General features: G+C 39.3%; 2 protein-coding genes across 3 annotated transcripts in view; one reads left to right on the top strand and one right to left on the bottom strand.

The window, feature by feature from the left end:
* The window catches only part of LOC126996055 (ATP-dependent RNA helicase ddx23-like), a 59,233-nt gene extending 49,141 nt beyond the window's left edge, over positions 1-10,092 (top strand). For both annotated transcript variants that reach the window (XM_050856107.1, XM_050856108.1), the window contains exons 2-3: positions 1,600-1,785; positions 6,330-10,092. In XM_050856107.1, coding sequence (XP_050712064.1) covers positions 1,699-1,785; positions 6,330-7,124 — 882 coding nt within the window. In that variant the 5' untranslated portion in view covers positions 1,600-1,698 and the 3' untranslated portion in view covers positions 7,125-10,092. The remainder of the gene's footprint in view (positions 1-1,599; positions 1,786-6,329) is intronic.
* Positions 1-18,387, bottom strand: part of LOC126996293 (G-protein coupled receptor GRL101-like) — a 222,614-nt gene that overhangs the window by 201,671 nt on the left and 2,556 nt on the right. Inside the window, exons 2-3 of the mRNA XM_050856670.1 lie at positions 13,114-13,489; positions 281-396 (exon numbers count right to left, since the gene is read on the bottom strand). The gene's annotated coding sequence lies outside the window, so the exon portion shown is untranslated. The remainder of the gene's footprint in view (positions 1-280; positions 397-13,113; positions 13,490-18,387) is intronic.

Genomic DNA, 18,387 nt, shown 5'->3' on the forward strand with positions numbered 1-18,387 from the left:
CTACATTGTGGCTTTGGGTAATTAGCTATTCTGAGAGTCGAAAGCTTCTGAGAATACGGAAACTATACAAATAGGTGAATTATCCTCAACAATATCAAAACAAAGAAAAAAGAGCACAGAGAGAGAGAGAGAGAGAGAGAGAGAGAGAGAGAGAGAGAGAGAGAAACAGACAAATAGCTGAATTATACACAAAAAGAAAAAAACAAATAAAAACTACAAGAGAGAGAGAGAGAGAGAGAGAGAGAAAGAATGCACAAAACAGAGACAAAAACAATCTTACCTCCCACACGCGGATGCAAATATCGCCGTGGCAAGGTCCGTCCGTCGCCCGCTGCATTGAGTCACCTCCCGGCGGCCATGTTGCTTGTGCTGCCATTATGCCCAGTGTTGCCAAGTCTGCGAGCAAACAAATCAAGGAAATCAAGCTTGTAGGAGTGATGCAAGAAACTTAAATAAATCTTGTCATGGGCAGAGAGAGATTGATGTTTATAGTGATGTGTCTCTAAATCTTGTACACGTGGCATTAGTTAAGTAAGGTAATAGAGATGAGGAGGAGAAGAGGAAGAGAAGAGAGATGAAGATAGAGTGTTTATAGTGATGTGTCTATAAATCCTGTACCTGTGGCAATATTTAAGTAAGGAAATATAGATGAGGGGGAGAAGAGGAAGATTAGAGAGATAAAGATAGAGATAGATTGTTTATATTAGTGGTGGAGTCCTACCTGTTCACCTTTATCTATAGTGATGTGTCTATAAATCTTGTGCTTGTGGGAATATCTGAAGTAAGGTAATAGAGATGAGGAGAAGAGGAAGAGATGATGATAGAGGTAGAAATAGATTGTTTATGTTTGTGGTGGAGTCATGTCTATTCACCTTTATTTATAGTGATGTGTCTATAAATCTTGTACTAGTGGCATTATTTAAGTAGAGTAATAGAGATGAGGAGAAAAAGAGGAAGGGAAGAAATGATAAAAGTAAGAAGAAGGAACATAAGTGACAGAAGACAGAGCATATTTAGACCTACAATAGAGAGGAAGAGAAGAGAAAGCGATGATTAAAGCAAGGAGATGACATAAGAGGAATAGAAGACAGAACTAAGGGTGGAGAAAGGAAGAGGAAAAGGAGGAGGAGGAGGAGGAAGCGCAAGATGAATAGGAGAAAGGTAGAGGACGAGGATAATGAATGCAGAGAAGAGGGATGAGGAAGGGGCTGAGAGGAAGGGAAGGAGGAGGAGGTCAAGGCTATACAGTGACAGACAGACAATGAAAGAAACCACCAACAAGGCCTTACTCTGTACATCCTCTTAGAATAAACCGAGAGATAAAAAAATACAAATAGATAAACAAATAAATATAGAATAGAAAATAAATAACTGTAAATAAAACAATAAATAAAAAGAACAATAGAAATAAACAAAATAAATAAAAATAAAGATGATAAAATAAAATAAAAATATAAGAAATAAAAACAAGACATTAAATAAAGGCGAAAATAAATAAATAGATAAATAAAAAACAAAAATAAGAATAAACAAAACAAAAAATAATAATAAAAGACAAACATATAAATCACAAAACTAACAAAACATCCCCTATTACAGATCACAGCGCCGCTCCGTGACCTCAGCTGACCCCTCCGTGACCCTCCCAGGTGTGCCCAGGTGACCCCCCTCCGCCCCCCGCTCCCCTTCACCTACATCATGGAGCGTAACATTCCCCACGTGCTGGATGTGTTCACCTGCTCCCCCAGGGCCCGACGCCGCGCCCTGCACACCGATATCGACCAGGTGGGAGGATGTTTTTTTTTTTTTCTCTCTCTCTCTCCTTTTCTTTCGACTTTTGTTTTTTATGTGTTTTTTTCCTTTTCTTTTCAAATTAGTTTCATTCTTTTAACCCGTCCGCTGCGATTGGCACGGATTTCGCCTTCACTGGTAGCCTGGTAATTTATGCTCCCAGGTCTTTCTGTGCCTCTGTGGTGGGTAGTGGAGTGTTTCCCATGTGGTATTGGTATGCAGGATTTCCCCTCCCAAGATGCATGACCTCACATTTTTCTTCACTAAATTGGAGCAGCCACTTTTTGTTCCACTCCTGTAGCTTGGTGATGTCTTCTTGTAGGAAATCCGCATCCAAGGAGTTAATCCTTCCTTCTCGTTTTATATATTTTCTTTATCTCAACAATAATTCAGATATATCCTTTTTTCTTTCTTTTCTTTCGATTTCAATTTTCTTCTCGTTTTTTTTCATTGGTTCAAGTTTATTCTCTTATTTTCTTTCGATTTCAATTTTCTTCTCGGTTTTTTTTCATTGGTTCAAGTTTATTCTCTTTCTTCTTTCGATGTCAGTTTCTCTTTTCGTCTATTTCTCAATTTTGGTGTATTTTTTTCCTGTCTGCATTTCTTATGATTTCTCTTTTCTTTGTCTCTTTCATCTATCGTTTTCTTTCTCCTTTCTTACTGTTTAAATTGACAAGATAAAAAATGGGTAATCTTTCTTCTCTTTATTCCTTTCGATTTCTATCTTTATTTATTTTCTCTTCTTTTCGAATTTTACTCGTCTCCTTATCTCCTCTTCTTTGTCACCTTTCTTTTCTTGTACCACTTTCTATCTCCTTCCTTTCCTTATCGTTTTCTCTTTTCTCTCTTTTCGCTTTTTCACGGCTTTTTTCTATCTCCACGTTTTTCTTATCGCCCCTCCTTCACCAATCGCTTTCTTTCTGGTTAATTAAGACAGAATATATCATAAAAGTTTCTATTCAAATTTTCTCTTTTTTCCTCTTCGTTTCCGTCATCCATTTCTTCTTACATTTATTTCTCCTCTTCATTTCCTTTTATATTATTCATTCATTCCAGAGGTTAGGAGAAGAGTAAAGAGGAGATAAAGAAACGGAACAAGGGAAGAACGAGAGGAGTAATGGATAGTGTGAAGGGGAAGGGGGAGGGGGAAAGGGAGGGGGAAGGGGAAGGGAAAAAGGGAGGGGAAAGGGGAAGGGAAGGGGGAGGTGGAGAAAAGAGAAAAAAGGCGAAAATTATAAAGGAAACAGTTTCAGAAAGGATATCAATTTCACTTCAGAGCAACTTAAGAAAAGGAAGATTGAAAGTAGAGGATGTAGGGGAAGAGGAGGAGGGGAGGTGGAGTAAAGGAAAAAAGACAACATTTATAAAGAAGACAGTTTCAGAAAAAGCCCAAAAGATATTAATTTCACTCCGGAGAAGCTTAAGAAAAGGAAGATTGAAATAATAAAGGATGACGCGAGGTAGAGGAAGTAGGGAAAGGGGAGGAGGAGAAGTGTAGAAGAGGATAAAAAGACAAAATTTATAAAGAAGACAGTTTCAGAAAAGCCCAAAGGATATCAATTTCACTTCAGAGCAACTTAAGAAGAGGAAGATTGAAAGGAGTAAAGGAGGACGCGAAGGAGAGGAAGTAGGGAAAGGGGAGGAGGGGAAGTGAAGCAAAGGAAAAAAGACAACATTTATAAAGAAGACAGTTTCAGAAAAGCCCAAAGGATATCAATTTCACTTCAGAGCAACTCAAGAGGAAGATTGAAAGGCGTAAGGGATGATGTGAAAAAGAGAAAGAAAGGAAGGAAATTAAAAAAAGAAGACATTTATAAAAGAGATATATACAGAACAGCCCATTTAAATCGCCTTTCCTTCACACAGACAGACTGGCAATACTCGACTCCTAAAAGTAAAAGGAGTGAAAGTATAAGAGAATGAAAGTACTGGTTTTAAGACAATATCATAAAACTCGAACAAAACAGGAATTAGAGTGAGCAGAAAGTGTGTCATGGAGGGGAGAGTTGTGACGTGAGCAATTTGAAAGAAGAGTAGACAGCAAGACAGCGGAACAGATGGCGAGATAAACAACCATCATGGAGGAACAAACTGTGGATAGGATGGTCTCAACAAAAAGAAATCACAAGGAAAATAATAATGAAAGAAAGGAGAAAGACAGCAGTAAAAGAAAGGAAGGGAGATAAAGAAAACATATAGCGAGATAAAGAAGCATCATGGAGGAACAAACTCTGGATGGGATGGTCTAAACAAAAAGAAATCACAAGGAAAATAATAATGAAAGAAAGGAGAAAGACAGCAAAAAAAGAAAGAAAGGGAGACAAAGACGTGGAGATAAAGAAAACAGATAGCGAGATAAACAAGCATCATGGAGGAACACATTGTGGATGGGATGGTCTCAACTCTAAACAAAAATAAATCAAAGAGAAAATAAGGAATGAGAGGAGAAAGAAAGCGATTAAAAGAAAGGAAAGGAGACAAAGAAGTGGAGATAGAGAGGAAAGGTCAAACTGTGAAATCGTCTAAACAAAAAATCAAAAGGAGAATAATTAAGAAAGAGAGGAGAAAGAAGGCGATGAAAGAGAGTAAGGGGGAAATAGACGTGGAGATAAAGAGAAGATAGAAAAATAAACAAGCATCATGGCAGACCAACTGTGAAATCGTCTAAGCAAAAGGAGATCACAGAGAGAATGACAAGGAGAGAGAGGAGAAAGAAGGCGATAAAAAAGAGTAAGGGGAACATAGACGTGGAGATAAAGGGAACAGATAGAAAAATAAACAAGCATCGTGGCAGATCAAACTGTGTGATGGTCTAAAGAAAGAGATAAAAGAGAAAATAGTAAGGAGAGGAGAAAAACAGCGATAAAATAAAGGAAGGGCGACAAAGAAGCAATAAAAACGATAGTAAAGATCATGTCACTGTTTTGATTGTTTTTTTATTTATTTTTTATTTTTTTTATTTTTGGTAGTATATTTTTTCCTTTCTTTTTTTCGATTTCTATTTTTTTCGCTCTTTTTATTAGTTTAGCGATTTTTTTTCCTTTCTTTTCTTTCGATTTATATTTTTTCCGCTCGTTTTATTAGTTAGGCAATTTTTTTCCCTTTCTTTTCTTTCGATTTCGATTTTTTTCGCTCGTTTTATTAGTTTAGCGATTTTTTTCCCTTTCTTTTCTTTCGATTTCTATTTTTTTCCCTCTTTTTATTAGGTTAGCGATTTTTTTCCCTTTCTTTTCTTTCGATTTCTATTTTTTTCGCTCGTTTTATTAGTTTAGCGATTTTTTTCCCTTTCTTCTCTTTCTGTTTATATTTCTCTTTCTTTTCGTTTCTTCCTGGTTAAAAAAAAATATCACAGAGAAGATAATAAAGAAATAAAGGAGAAAGACAGCGATTAAATATAGAAAGGGAGACAAAGAAGTGGAGATAAAGAGACAACTAAATAAAGGGAAAATAGAACTCGACAGCTGGAGAACTGAATGGACGAACAGCCTCTGATTCTGCCTTGGTTAAAAAAAAGTTATCAAAGTGCAGGCAATCATATATAACGAGTGTAGTAGCTGTAGAAGTTGTTATAGTAGTGGTATGTAGCAGTCCAGTTGTTATTGCAGTGGTAAGTAGCAGTCCAGTCCATCACCTCCCTCCCACAACTCCCCCCCAATACAGTAAACCTTCTACATCTTCCCCACACTACCCTTCTCCCCACCACCTCAACCTGTCATCCCCTATCATCCCCTATCATCATCTCCCTCCCACAAACAACCCCCCACCAGTACAGTAAGCCTTCTACACCTCCCCCACACTACCTTCCTCACCACCACCTCAATGCATCATCCCCTACCATCATCTCCCTCCCACAACCCCCCCCCCCCCAGTACAGTAAGCTTTCTACAACTTCCCTTACACTAACCTTCTCCCCACCACCTCAACACATCATCCCCTATCATCCCCTATCATCATCTCCCTCCCACAACCCCCACCCCCAGTACAGTAAGCCTTCTACACCTCCCCCACACTACCTTCCTCACCACTACCTCAATACATCATCCCCTACCATCATCTTCCCCCCAGTACAGTAAGCTTTCTACAACTTCCCTTACACTATCCTTCTCCCCACCACCTCAACCTGTCATCCCCTATCATCATCTCCCTCCCACAAACAACCCCCCCCCCAGTACAGTAAGCCTTCTACACCCCCCTCACAATAACCTCCTCACCACCACCTCAATACATCATCCCCCCCCCCTAGTACGGTAAGCTTCTACACCTCCCCATACTACCCTCCTCACCACCACCTCAACACATCTTCCCCTATCATCCCCTATCATCATCTCCCTCCCACAACCCCTCCCCCCAGTACAGTAAGCCTTCTACACCCCCCTCACAATAACCTCCTCACCACCACCTCAACCCATCATCCCCTATCATCATCTCCCTCCCACAAACAACCCCCCCAGTACAGTAAGCCTTCTACACCTCCCACACACTACCCTTCTTCCCACCACCTCAATACATCATCCCCTATCATCGTCTCCTTTCCGCAGGTGTCGGCGAAGGTGGCGGCGGAGCAAAAGAACCCCGGCAGCGACTCGGCGGTGAGCGTGGACTCCAGCGAGGACGAAGGAGCCAACATCAGCAAATACTTCGACTACCTGAACGAGGACGATGACCCAGGCACCGGCAGCGCGTCCAGGAGGAAGAAGAAGAAGATGCAAGGAAAGGAGAACCAGGGGAAAGAGAACTATGGAAAGGAGAACCAAAACCAGAACCAGGACGATAGCAAGAAGAAGAAGGATGACAATGATCGTTCGTCCGAGCGTTCGAGCCGCAAGGAGGACTTCGAAAAGGACATCCGCCACATCGAACGCCACTTGTCCATGAAGAAAACGATCCGCAAAAAGATGATGCGAGACCTCCAGCAGGCGTTCGTGGAAGACCCGGGAGAGTTCCAGCAAGACCCGAACCGCATGGAGCCGGAGAAAAAGAACAACATCAACATCCGCAACCTGACGATCTCCAAAAGCCGACTGTCCAAATCAGAACACAACTTCCTCGACATGCTGAAGGACGAGTCGGGGAAGGACAAGGACAAGAAGGAGCGCAAGGGCTTCCTCGGCTACCGGGACTTCATGAACAACAACAACAAGAACAGAGACACCTCATCCGGGGTACTAAATGACGATGACTCCGGTAATGGCTCGCCTTCCAGAGAGTCCCTTAGCAAGGCTGCCAGCAAGGAGGACCTGATCGAGGCCAAGGAGACGAAGGAGGCGCCGAAGGAGGAGAAGAAGATAGGCTTTTGGAAGAAGCTAACAGGGAAAGGCAAAAGCAAGCGGTAAATGTGATGATAGGCGAAGGGTGAACTACGCCTATGAGTAAATGAGAATTAAGTCCTTATTCACCAGACTGTGATAACTTTCTTGTGCCTAATGCAGAGTAAGAGAGGAAAACATAATCACCTGTGAGATTGTTAAGTTCTCATCATGACGATACGGATCCCCTCCACCCTCACAACCCTTATTAAAGTTCCTGTGTTTGTCGTTTCGTGTAAACTGTAATGAAACCTCCCGAATTGGATCACCTGAAATGTTGTGTTTATTATTTCCTTCTGTTATCATTTTTGTCATGTTTTATTGAGCATCTTTTATTGTCATTATTTTATTTCCATCTTTTACTGTGCATATTATTATTGTGAAGCTCTTATCTTGTGGTAAGTGAAAGCATCGGATTATTTTTTTCTTTCCTTCATTCAGAGCAACACAACACCTGGCCGTCACGTGTAATTTCGTGTGCATACCGTAGTCGTTACACCTGTACATACAAACATACATACACACATTCGTAGGTAGCATAGGCATACACAAGGCCACGAGAGACTTGGGTATCGTAGGTTAAGGGACGAGCATTCCAGTACACATAGACTCATCCAGGTGTGCAGAAGTATACTGTGTTATTGCACCTCTCTGGGGAGCCACGAAAATGATACATAAAAAAAAAATCTAATTATTATATTTTACATAAACCAGAGACTATATAATAACATTCCACCCCTCTTTTTTTTTGTATTTAATGATCTCGTTTTTTTATCTTAATTTTGAATCAGTGTTTAATTTCTAACTATTTTCGTCTTATTTTGTGAGTAATTATCATTTGTAAGTTCTATATTCTTGTTTTCAGTCAATGTTTCTTCTTTTCTAGCTTTTTCCTATAGTCTTAAATACGAAACATATTTTTTCTCATATTTATTCATTCTTATCTTGTCAGTGTCTTGCCTATCTTTTGTTCAGTATAATCTCGAGTCACTGTTCCTGTTCTGAATTTTTAGGTTCATGCTTTTCTAACTCTCTTCGTCTTACATATTTATTTCCTCACTTCTTCGCCTTCTGTATTTCTTTTCTAACTATATTCGTCCTTCTGTATTTCTTTTCTAACTGTATTTGTCTTCTATGTTCCTTTTCTAACTGTATGTGTTTCTATGTTCCTTTTCTAACTGTCTTCGTCTTATATATTTCTTTTCTAACTGTAATTGTCTTCTATGTTCCTTTTCTAACTGTATTTGTCTTCTATGTTCCTTTTCTAACTGTATTTGTCTTCTATGTTTCTTTTCTAACTGTAATTGTCTTCTATGTTCCTTTTCTAACTGTATTTGTCTTCTATGTTCCTTTTCTAACTGTATTTGTCTTCTATGTTCCTTTTCTAACTGTATTTGTCTTCTATGTTCCTTTTCTAACTGTATTTGTCTTCTATGTTCCTTTTCTAACTGTATTTGTCTTCTATGTTCCTTTTCTAACTGTATTTGTCTTCTATGTTCCTTTTCTAACTGTATTTGTCTTCTATGTTCCTTTTCTAACTGTAATTGTCTTCTATGTTCCTTTTCTAACTGTATTTGTCTTCTATGTTCCTTTTCTAACTGTAATTGTCTTCTATGTTCCTTTTCTAACTGTATTTGTCTTCTATGTTCCTTTTCTAACTGTATTTGTCTTCTCTGTTCCTTTTCTAACTGTATGTGTTTCTATGTTCCTTTACTAACTGTCTTCGTCTTATATATTTCTTTTCTAACTGTAATTGTCTTCTATGTTCCTTTTCTAACTGTATTTTTCTTCTATGTTCCTTTTCTAACTGTATTTGTCTTCTATGTTCCTTTTCTAACTGTATTTGTCTTCTATGTTCCTTTTCTAACTGTATATGTCTTCTATATTTCTTTTTTAACTGTATTTGTCTTCTCTGTTCCTTTTCTAACTGTCTTCGTCTTATATATTTCTTCTCCGTCATGTTTTGTCTTCCATTTCTCCACCGTCAATGTTTTTCTTATACTTTCTCTCCGTCAGCGTTTCTCTCATATTTCTATTCCGCCAGTGTCTCTTTCTGTATTTATTCCCTATCAGTGTCTCGTCTCACATCTCCTCTCCGTCCGTGTTCCTCGTTCCTTCCACCATTCTCCACACTGCAGGAACTCATGTAACATTTTATGGCACGATAATAAAAAGTTTCCATGAGTTCGGGTGACTAATTAGCGAACACTCTGCGCAACTGACACTGTTATATACTGACCGTTCGCTGGTGTGAGGGCCACGCGTGCATAGGCATTGTAACCACGTAATGATATATATTTTTTCCTGTATTGTTGTTGTAGTGCCAATGTTAGATGAGGTAGACGCTTACGTGTGAGTGGACGATGGTGGTGTAACAGCTAAGACGTCGCTTGTACCGTGGGTGTATATGATGTTGCTCTAGTTTGGTATATGATTTGTGATTGTACGATAATGTGACAGCTATACGACGTCGTTTCTACCATGCGTGCGATAACTACGATAATGCTGTAAAACCCACGATGTCATTTGTATACCATGCGTGAATATAATGACAGTTTGGTATGCGATGATCATTATATGTGACTGTACGATAATGTAACAGCTATACGACGTCGTTTGTACCATACGAGAATATAATGATAGCTTGGTATACGATTGTACGATAACGATGTAACAGCTTCAACGTCGTTTGTACCGTATGTGACGATGAAAGCATTCCAATTTGTTACACGACAACTCTAGTACCATTATGTATCTCTACGATGATGTCACACAAGGATACACGCCGCTCATTGTACCGTATGTGTGTGTGACTTCGATAACACTCCAGCTTAGTATACGATGAGCCTGGTACCCTATCATGAGTTTGTGCGGTGAGGTTACACGAAGACACACGCCCTTGTTTGTACCGTGTGTGTGTAACTCGTATTATGATGATGTTGCAATAGGTATGACGTCTTTACTTTGTGACTGTATAATAAAGGTAAAATAGGTATATATGTAGTCTGTTAACCCCCATGACTGCGAGATAATGAAAGATGAATGAAGTTGACCATTGGTATAACTCAGTGTCAGCAATCTGGAACTACAGTGATTTGTTATATGAGGAGAAAGAGAAATGTGATAGTGGTTGATATTAAAGAAACTGGATTAGGAGTTGGAAGTAGGGTAAATAAAGAAAATGTAAAAGGTAGAGGATTATGTAAAGTTAGACAAGAAATTCTGTTACTGGGTGATACTAGAGGGACTGGATAAGGAGTTTGAAGTAGGCTAAATAAAGAAAAGGTAAGAGATGGAGAATTGTGTAAAGGTAGCCAAGAAGTTCAGGTATACTTTTCATTTCTTTTGATATTTATGTTTCTCTATTTCTTTTATTCTTTCTATTTCTTCTTTCTATTTCTTCTTTGTATTTATTCTTTCTATTTCTATTCTTCTATTTCTTCTATTCTTTCTCTATTTCTTTTGATATTTGTGTGTCTTTCTTTCTTTCGATATTTGTTTTTTTTTCTATTTCTTCGTTGTTGTTTTTCCTCAGTCGATGATTATTTGCTTCCTTTCTTCTTTTCATTTATATTTTGTAGTTTTCTCTTCGCACTCGTCTCGCACTGCACTCCTTACTCGTAACTCCCACTGTCAATTATTTCCTTTTTTTTTTCCCTTGATTTGCATACTAAGTGGAACGGGTGCTTATAACTGACACACACACACACACACACACACACACACACACACACACGAATAAAACAGTTCAAAAACACGAAAACCGAACTCTCTTAACAGTGAGGAGAAATTAATAAAACACATTCGGGGGGTTTCATAACTTACTGATATCCCTGGCTGGCATTAGTCACCATACAGGAAGCATCCCCCGAGCCCCCCCCCCCCTTTTCCCTAAACTGTTTGGATCCGTCTGGGACTGATAAGACAGCCGCCGAGATGGACTGTAAACACAAACATGACTCAGATTCGCGTGATGAGATTCTTCCACCATTATGACGTACAGTTGTGTCCAAAACTATCATCTGTCAACACATGAACGACAGAAAACGAGATCAAGATGAACAAGAACAAGATGAAATGGACGATGCTGCTAATTGTAACAGGCTAATTTCTACGCTATTATTCATTACTTCACGATTATGATATATGTACAGTAGCGTTCAAATTTAGGGTGAGGCTGCCCATGAACGACATACAGAGAGAACGAGGGAGAACAAGATGAAATGGACAATGCTGTTGCTTGTAACGGGATTATATTTAGACTAATTTTCATAATACTTCACGATTATGATGTTATGTACTGCTGCGTCCAAAATTATTATCAGCCAAGTAATGAATGAGAGACAGGAGAGAGGGAAAACAAGATTAAACAGACGCTGATCCTAAGAATATAATCTAACATCTAGACTAATTTGCATAATAGCCTACTTCAAATTCTGGGTTCAGGTTACGATTTGGGGCTGACTTTCTGTGCGTGCCGCGGGGTGACTGGGAAAGCAGAGCAATGATATCGGTAAAAAAAAAAAAAGGTTGTTCGATTCGTGTGAATATTACCCAAACTTTTTTTTTAGGTTCCCGGTCACGTTCTGTATTGTTTGTGCGTGCGTGTGTGTGTGTGTGTTTTTAATGCCCATTGTTACTTTACTATTCAAAATATGTGTGCATGTGATTCCTATGATTGTAACGTTTAGTCTACGACGCTTAAAACATATAGAGGTAGAAGAAAGGATTGTAGAAGTATTCTCTCTCTCTCTCTCTCTCTCTCTCTCTCTCTCTCTCTCTCTCTCTCTCTCTCTCTCTCTCTTCTCACCGTGTCCAAGAGAGCGAAACGGTAGCAACGCGTTCACTGACATTAACAAAACAATGAAGGATTTTTTTTTTACTTTATTTTTTTCCTGACTCACCACCGCCACCATTACCAGGACCACCATCACTCACCATAATCCTTCACCATCACCATCAATACTGTCACCGTCATCTCTCTCTCTCTCTCTCTCTCTCTCTCTCTCTCTCTCTTCTTACGTCATCTTTGCTATCTCGTTACCTTCGTCAATCTCGCCAAATTCCAGTGTATTCTCTCACGTCTTGATCATCTCTCACGCCTTTCCCTCCCATATGTCGCCAACCACTGAGAGAAATGGCCTACTCCTCCTCCTCCACCTCTCCTCGTAGTCCCTTCACACACACACACACACACACACACCTCAGGCCCATTCCTTCCCTCAAGATCATACGTTTCTGTGATCAAACATGAGAACATAAGAAAGTATGGAGTCTGCAAGAGGTTGGTAGGTCTGTACAAGGCAGCTCCTGTGAACCTAACCCCACCTAACATCTGTCCATGAATTTATCTACTTTTTTATATTTTATCTTAATGTGACTATTGTATTGGCACACACAACATAACTGCCGAGCCTATTCCACTCATTCACCACTCTGTTGGTAAGCTACTTCTTGCCTATGTCCTTGTTGAATCTGAATTTATACAGTTTTAACCCATTCATACGTGTCCTGCCCGGTTATCTTATCATCAGTGCCTTATTAATATCACCCTTGTGTAGGCATATATCACTGTGGCATAATAATAGTCTAGATCATCGCGTTAATGCCTTGGTGTGATGTAAATATTGTTGGACTAGCCTACTGCCCTCGGTGAACCACTGAATCTTGGGGCCATAGCTTATAACGAGACGCCTTTAATAACTAATAACGAATAACTGACACCTTCGATTACTTATACAAACAGACACCTACAATAATTTATAACGAACACACCAACAGTAATTTATATACGAACAGACATCTACAATAACTTATAACGAACAAACACCTACAATAACTTATAACGAGCACACCTACACAACTTATAACGAAAATACCTACAATACTTATGACGAACAGATACCTACAATAACATAACGAACAGACATCTACCTGTAGATACGTTTGTAACCTGCCCCCATTGAATTAGTAGCAAAGTCACTTTAACCTCACAAGTTTTGTCAGGTTGACTCACTTTATTTTGGCCCATCTAGGGTGTGTGAGTAATAATCCTGGCACCTGCTTAATGCCCTGCTTGACATTAAGCAGATGTTCTTTTCTTCTCTGCTGAAGGAATCCACGCAGTCCTTCTCCCCCACATGATTTTAGTGGTGGAGATTTCTTGCCAGGCCGGGTAACCGGGTGGGTTTTGGTTATCGGCTTCCTTCATGAAGCTGCCTCCTAACCGAAGAGAGTGCCAGCTTGTGCAAGACGTGCTCCTGTCTCTATCTCTCCTTCACCTCCACGTAATTGGGAATGCTGGAGGCACAGCACTGTGCCCATGCAGCTCCATCAGCAGCATCTACATCATCACTGTCACCATCATCAGCATCATGTTGGTCCTATGTGTTCTGTAGGAAAATCAGTATACAAAATTAATTAATGATGTTTTACTCAAATGCTAAAGAAGTGTTAAATGTTAACAAAGTACCTTTAACTAAAGCCTAAGAGCATAAGAAGAGTTAACAAAGGTCATTTTATTTTTTTAGTGTTTAAAAGTAAGTTACACGATAGCTGCGTGTGGCCTCGGATTGAACAGACTGAGATGAATACCCTGGTATAAAAATCAAAACATACAAGTACCTTAATTAAACTAAAGCAGTTTCTAGTGTTTTATGTTATTTCATTTTCTAAAAATTAGAATAGCCATGAAATGTGAGTGGGAACCCAAGCAGCCGCAGGCTACTGACTAGCCCATAACGTCCAGTGGTAGCCGGAAGCTGTGAATCACTTTAGTTTGCATTGATCGTTACCAATGAGCGGTGATCGCCGCTACCAACAAGAAATCCGCTTTCACAGTCTTCTTTCGCGGCGCTGTTTGTTTGCATCAATGATCAGTACCAGAGATTGGAACTTCTGGTAACGGAGCTCTGGTAGCCGGGAGGGGGGATGGGGGGGGGCTCCCCACTGGAGCTTACCAATGCAATTAATTAGTAAATAACACAAATTCTTCCTCGCAAGTGGTTATATTATTTCTTTAAATAATGTAAAAAAAAAAAAAAAATACAGCAACACGTTGCACGACTTTAATGGTAATATGAGAAAAAAAAATAGAAGAATTTGAATGACATGAACTCACTTCACCTGCTGACCAGTGACCAGTAAACGTCCTGCTGAGAATTTCAATTTGATTCATTGATGGCTTATTGTTGCAAAAGTACACAACAAAGGAGAAGAGAGGACTTTAATACTTGTCACCTTTATTCACCTGTTATGCCTTCTTGGTCAAACTTTCGTATTATTCCAAATAGCCTAATATGTATGCATAGGGCATACATATAATGAAATCAGCCATGTTATATAAAGAATAAATGTGAAATCTGTTAAATAAGTGTGAATAATGAAAAAATGTAATGAATATAGGTTTAGAGTCTGTCTTCCTGACATCTGCTAAATAATAGAACTTTAATGCTTGTCACCATTATTTCACCTATTATGCCTAGGAAATATTAAGCTATCAGCAGATTTGAAGGGGCTGTGATGGTTTCCACACATCACATGGCTATTTTCACACTTGTTTTGATCTCTACATTCTTTTCTATGGTTTTCAAGGAGGCTTTAAGGTTAATAAGACATATATGACAACAGAAGAGCTGTTGGTTAAGTAGGAGACAAGAAATGGACAGGTGGACAAGTTTTGCAGCATTGCTCATTAAACATTTGTGATGTACTTCTTTAAAAATAGTCTGGATATAATACAAGCACCAGCTAGGCAGTCCCAGCTAACTGTACAAATTAGGTTAAGCCTCATAAGATTTGTGGTGTTAGTGCCTGCTACGCTGCGCTTATTTATATTAACTGAGCAGTCCCTTACTGAGTCACTGATTAATTATTAATTTCAATTTATTTCATAGCACAGTTTGTAGTGTTGTGCCTATTCATCTCTGTATAACAAGAGTAAATACATGGAATTCCAAGGAAGAGGCAGCAGCAGAGTAGTTTCCTGATGGGATATATTCAGAGTTTTCAGGTGTCGCCAGCGTATAGGTTATTGTGCCCCAAAAAGCTTGAAATGTTCTTTCAATTATCGTAAATTACTTGTTTTTTCTGAGACTTGTAACAATTACGCTTCAGTACACTAAGTGACACTGTTAATAAAAATGTAGCTGATCATTCTCGTTGTTTAATTTATTTGTAAACGAGAGAAAATTAAGACCGTGCGGAACCCTATCCTCATCAAAAATCATTCTTACATGAAAGCCCTGCAAGACGGGCTTTTAAAAAAAAAAATTACATTACATTACAATATTTGTTGAGTATCTGCTTAGAGCTCATCAGTGTCGCCCTCGGAGAAATTTATCAAAAACATTAGGGCGTCAGGCATCTCGACAGAAAACGCAGCCTCCATTGTTTGATGTCCGTTTGCGACATTGGCTTCCGCCAATAGTGTTTCGCACTGCCCTCAATTCCTGTCCTTAAACGCCATCACCCACGCTCCTGGTAGCGGCAGGCATCCACCCAAGGTCTTGGTTCATCTCACACAACAACCAGCAGTCAGTTGAGGGCGGAGTATAATATGCTGGAAGCGGAAGCCGCTGACCTCACTGAGACACAAACACATGGCTTTCCTATTGAAGGAGGAGTGGTGGTTGTCGAGATGCCTGACGCCGAAGACAACACTGATACACCCCCGGCAAGTACTCAGCAAATATTATAATGTAAATAGATTAAAAAAAAAAAATTCTGCTTGATTTAGCAGGGCTTTCATGCGAGAACGATTTTTGATGAGGACAGACTTCCGCACGGCATTTATTTTCTCTCGTTCTCAAATAAATAAAACAACGAGAATGATCAACTACATTTTTATTAACAACAGTGTCACTTAGTGTACTGAAGTGTACTTGTTACAAGTTCCAGAGAAACACAGGTAATTTACGATAATTGAAAGAACATTTCGAGCTTTTGTCGACACAAGCTGGCTGGCAACTCTGAATATACCTCATTCAAGTTGGGCTGTGGCGCTACTAACATAACTGTGATAGCTTACCATCCTTAGGTGGGTTAGATTAGGTCAATGGTGTTGATGAGCTTCACTGCCTCAGTTAGTGTTCCTCCATGCAAACTTTGCTTCCCCGACAACTTATATTAGTGGAGCTGAGGGGGTTATAGTCTGTTTTACTAAGATATTACGGGGAGGGAAATGATTGTGGAGTGGCGGAGATGGCTTGATCACAAGAGATGAAAAAAGAGACTTACAAGAGTGGAATAAATAATAGAAGATAACTTCTGTGAGAGAGAGAGAGAGAGAGAGAGAGAGAGAGAGAGAGAGAGAGAGAGAGAGAGAGAGAGAGAGAGAGAGAGAGAGAGAGAATAAGAAAAAGAATAAGAGAATGAGAATGAGAGAATGAAAATGAGAGACAAAGAATGAGAATGAGAATGAGAGAAAATGAGAATGAGAATGAGAGGATGAGAATGAGAATGAACACAAAGAAACACAAAGGAAGAACAAACAACAGCAGACCTGCTGGTCCTTACGAGGCTGTTTGTGACAAGCTACACTAACTATCTAATTAAAGGTGGAAGATGAAGGACAGCAAAGGCGAAGGCTCCTCCCCACCCCCCCATCCCTCCAGCCAAAGCTGGCAGGAAAGGAAAAAGAACCATGCAGTTTGGAAAAACTGCATAGAAATTATGTAGGAAAGAGGAAAGAACTACCATTACTGCTACCACTAACCGGGCGATAAAAGCGGACAAGGACACCAGTATTCGAAAGAACTTAACGTTATTACGACAATGAGTAATATCTTAGTTGCTGGTTGGATTCAAAATACTTGTCTAATCTATTCTTGAAGGCCGTAACTGTTGTACTATCAACGACATCACAGGGTAGAGAGTTCCAAACATTAACAACTCGATTGAAGAAGAAGTGTTTAGCTTCGTGCGACGGGAATCTTTTACCACTTATCTTCAAATTGTGATTTCTTCTTGTTCTATTTGATCGATCAATTGTAAAGTAATCTTCCGCATTAATATCACTGAATCCTTTGAACATTTTAAACACTTCTATTAGATCGCCTCGCATTCTTCGTTTTGATAGGCTGAATAAATTTACTTCTTTGACCCTTTGTTCATATGATAAATTTCTCAACCTAGGAATCATCTTTGTTACTCTTCGTTGAACCCGTTCCAACTTTTCTATGTCTTTTCTGTAATTGGGAGACCAAAACTGTACACAGTACTCTAGATGGGGTCGAACCAACGAATTATACAGTTTTAATATTATTTTTTCCGATTTATTATTAAAGATTCGTCCGATGAAGCCAACCAATTTGTTTGCAGTTTTAACAACCTCTGAACAATGCTGACCGGGCTTTAAATCGCTTGATATAGTGATTCCAAGATCCTTTTCTTTACTTACTGCAGAAAGTTGTTGGCCATTCATTACGTACCGAACGCGATTTTTATTTTTTCCGATGTGCAACACTTTACATTTGTCAACGTTAAATTTCATTTGCCATTGATTGGCCCAACGTGCAAGTCGATCTAGATCTGATTGTAAAGCTTCTTCGTCGAGTATCGCAGTTACTTTACTAGCAATTTTTGTGTCATCAGCAAATTTTGATACTTTTCAAGTGAGCCCATCATCGATATCATTAATATAAATTAAGAAGAGCATGGGGCCAAGCACTGATCCTTGAGGTACGCCGCTTCTGACATCGAGCCAGTTAGATGTAACACCGTTTGGAACTACTCTCTGTTTCCGCTCAGAGAGCCAGTCCACAAGCCAACTGTGAATGTTACCCGAGATACCGTGCGCCAATAGTTTGCTGAGCAATCGTTGGTGGGGAACCTTATCAAATGCCTTTTGAAAATCCAGATATATGATATCTACTGATCTGCTTTCATCGAACACCTCAAAAATATAATTAAAAAAATCAAGTAAGTTAGTTAAACACTAACGTTTACTACGGAAGCCATGTTGCGAATTATTTATAATATTATTTTCTTCGAAGAATTTCACCATATTGTCGCGAATGATAATCTCCATTAACTTACAAACAATCGATGTCAGGCTAATTGGTCGATAGTTTCCTGGATGAGACTTGTCCCCCTTTTTGAAAATTGGTGTGACATTTGCTAGTTTCCAATCCGACGGAGCTTTTCCAGCTGTTAAAGATTTTTTGAACATGATGGAGAGCGGTTTACAAATTTGATGTTTGATTTCTTTTAAGACCCTAGGGGTAAAGAGAGAGAGAATGAGAATGAGAGAATGAAAATGAGGGGGAATGATAATGAGAATGAGAGAGAA

The sequence above is a fragment of the Eriocheir sinensis genome, chromosome 9 (genome assembly GCF_024679095.1).
Source record: "Eriocheir sinensis breed Jianghai 21 chromosome 9, ASM2467909v1, whole genome shotgun sequence".
NCBI lineage: Eukaryota > Metazoa > Arthropoda > Malacostraca > Decapoda > Varunidae > Eriocheir > Eriocheir sinensis.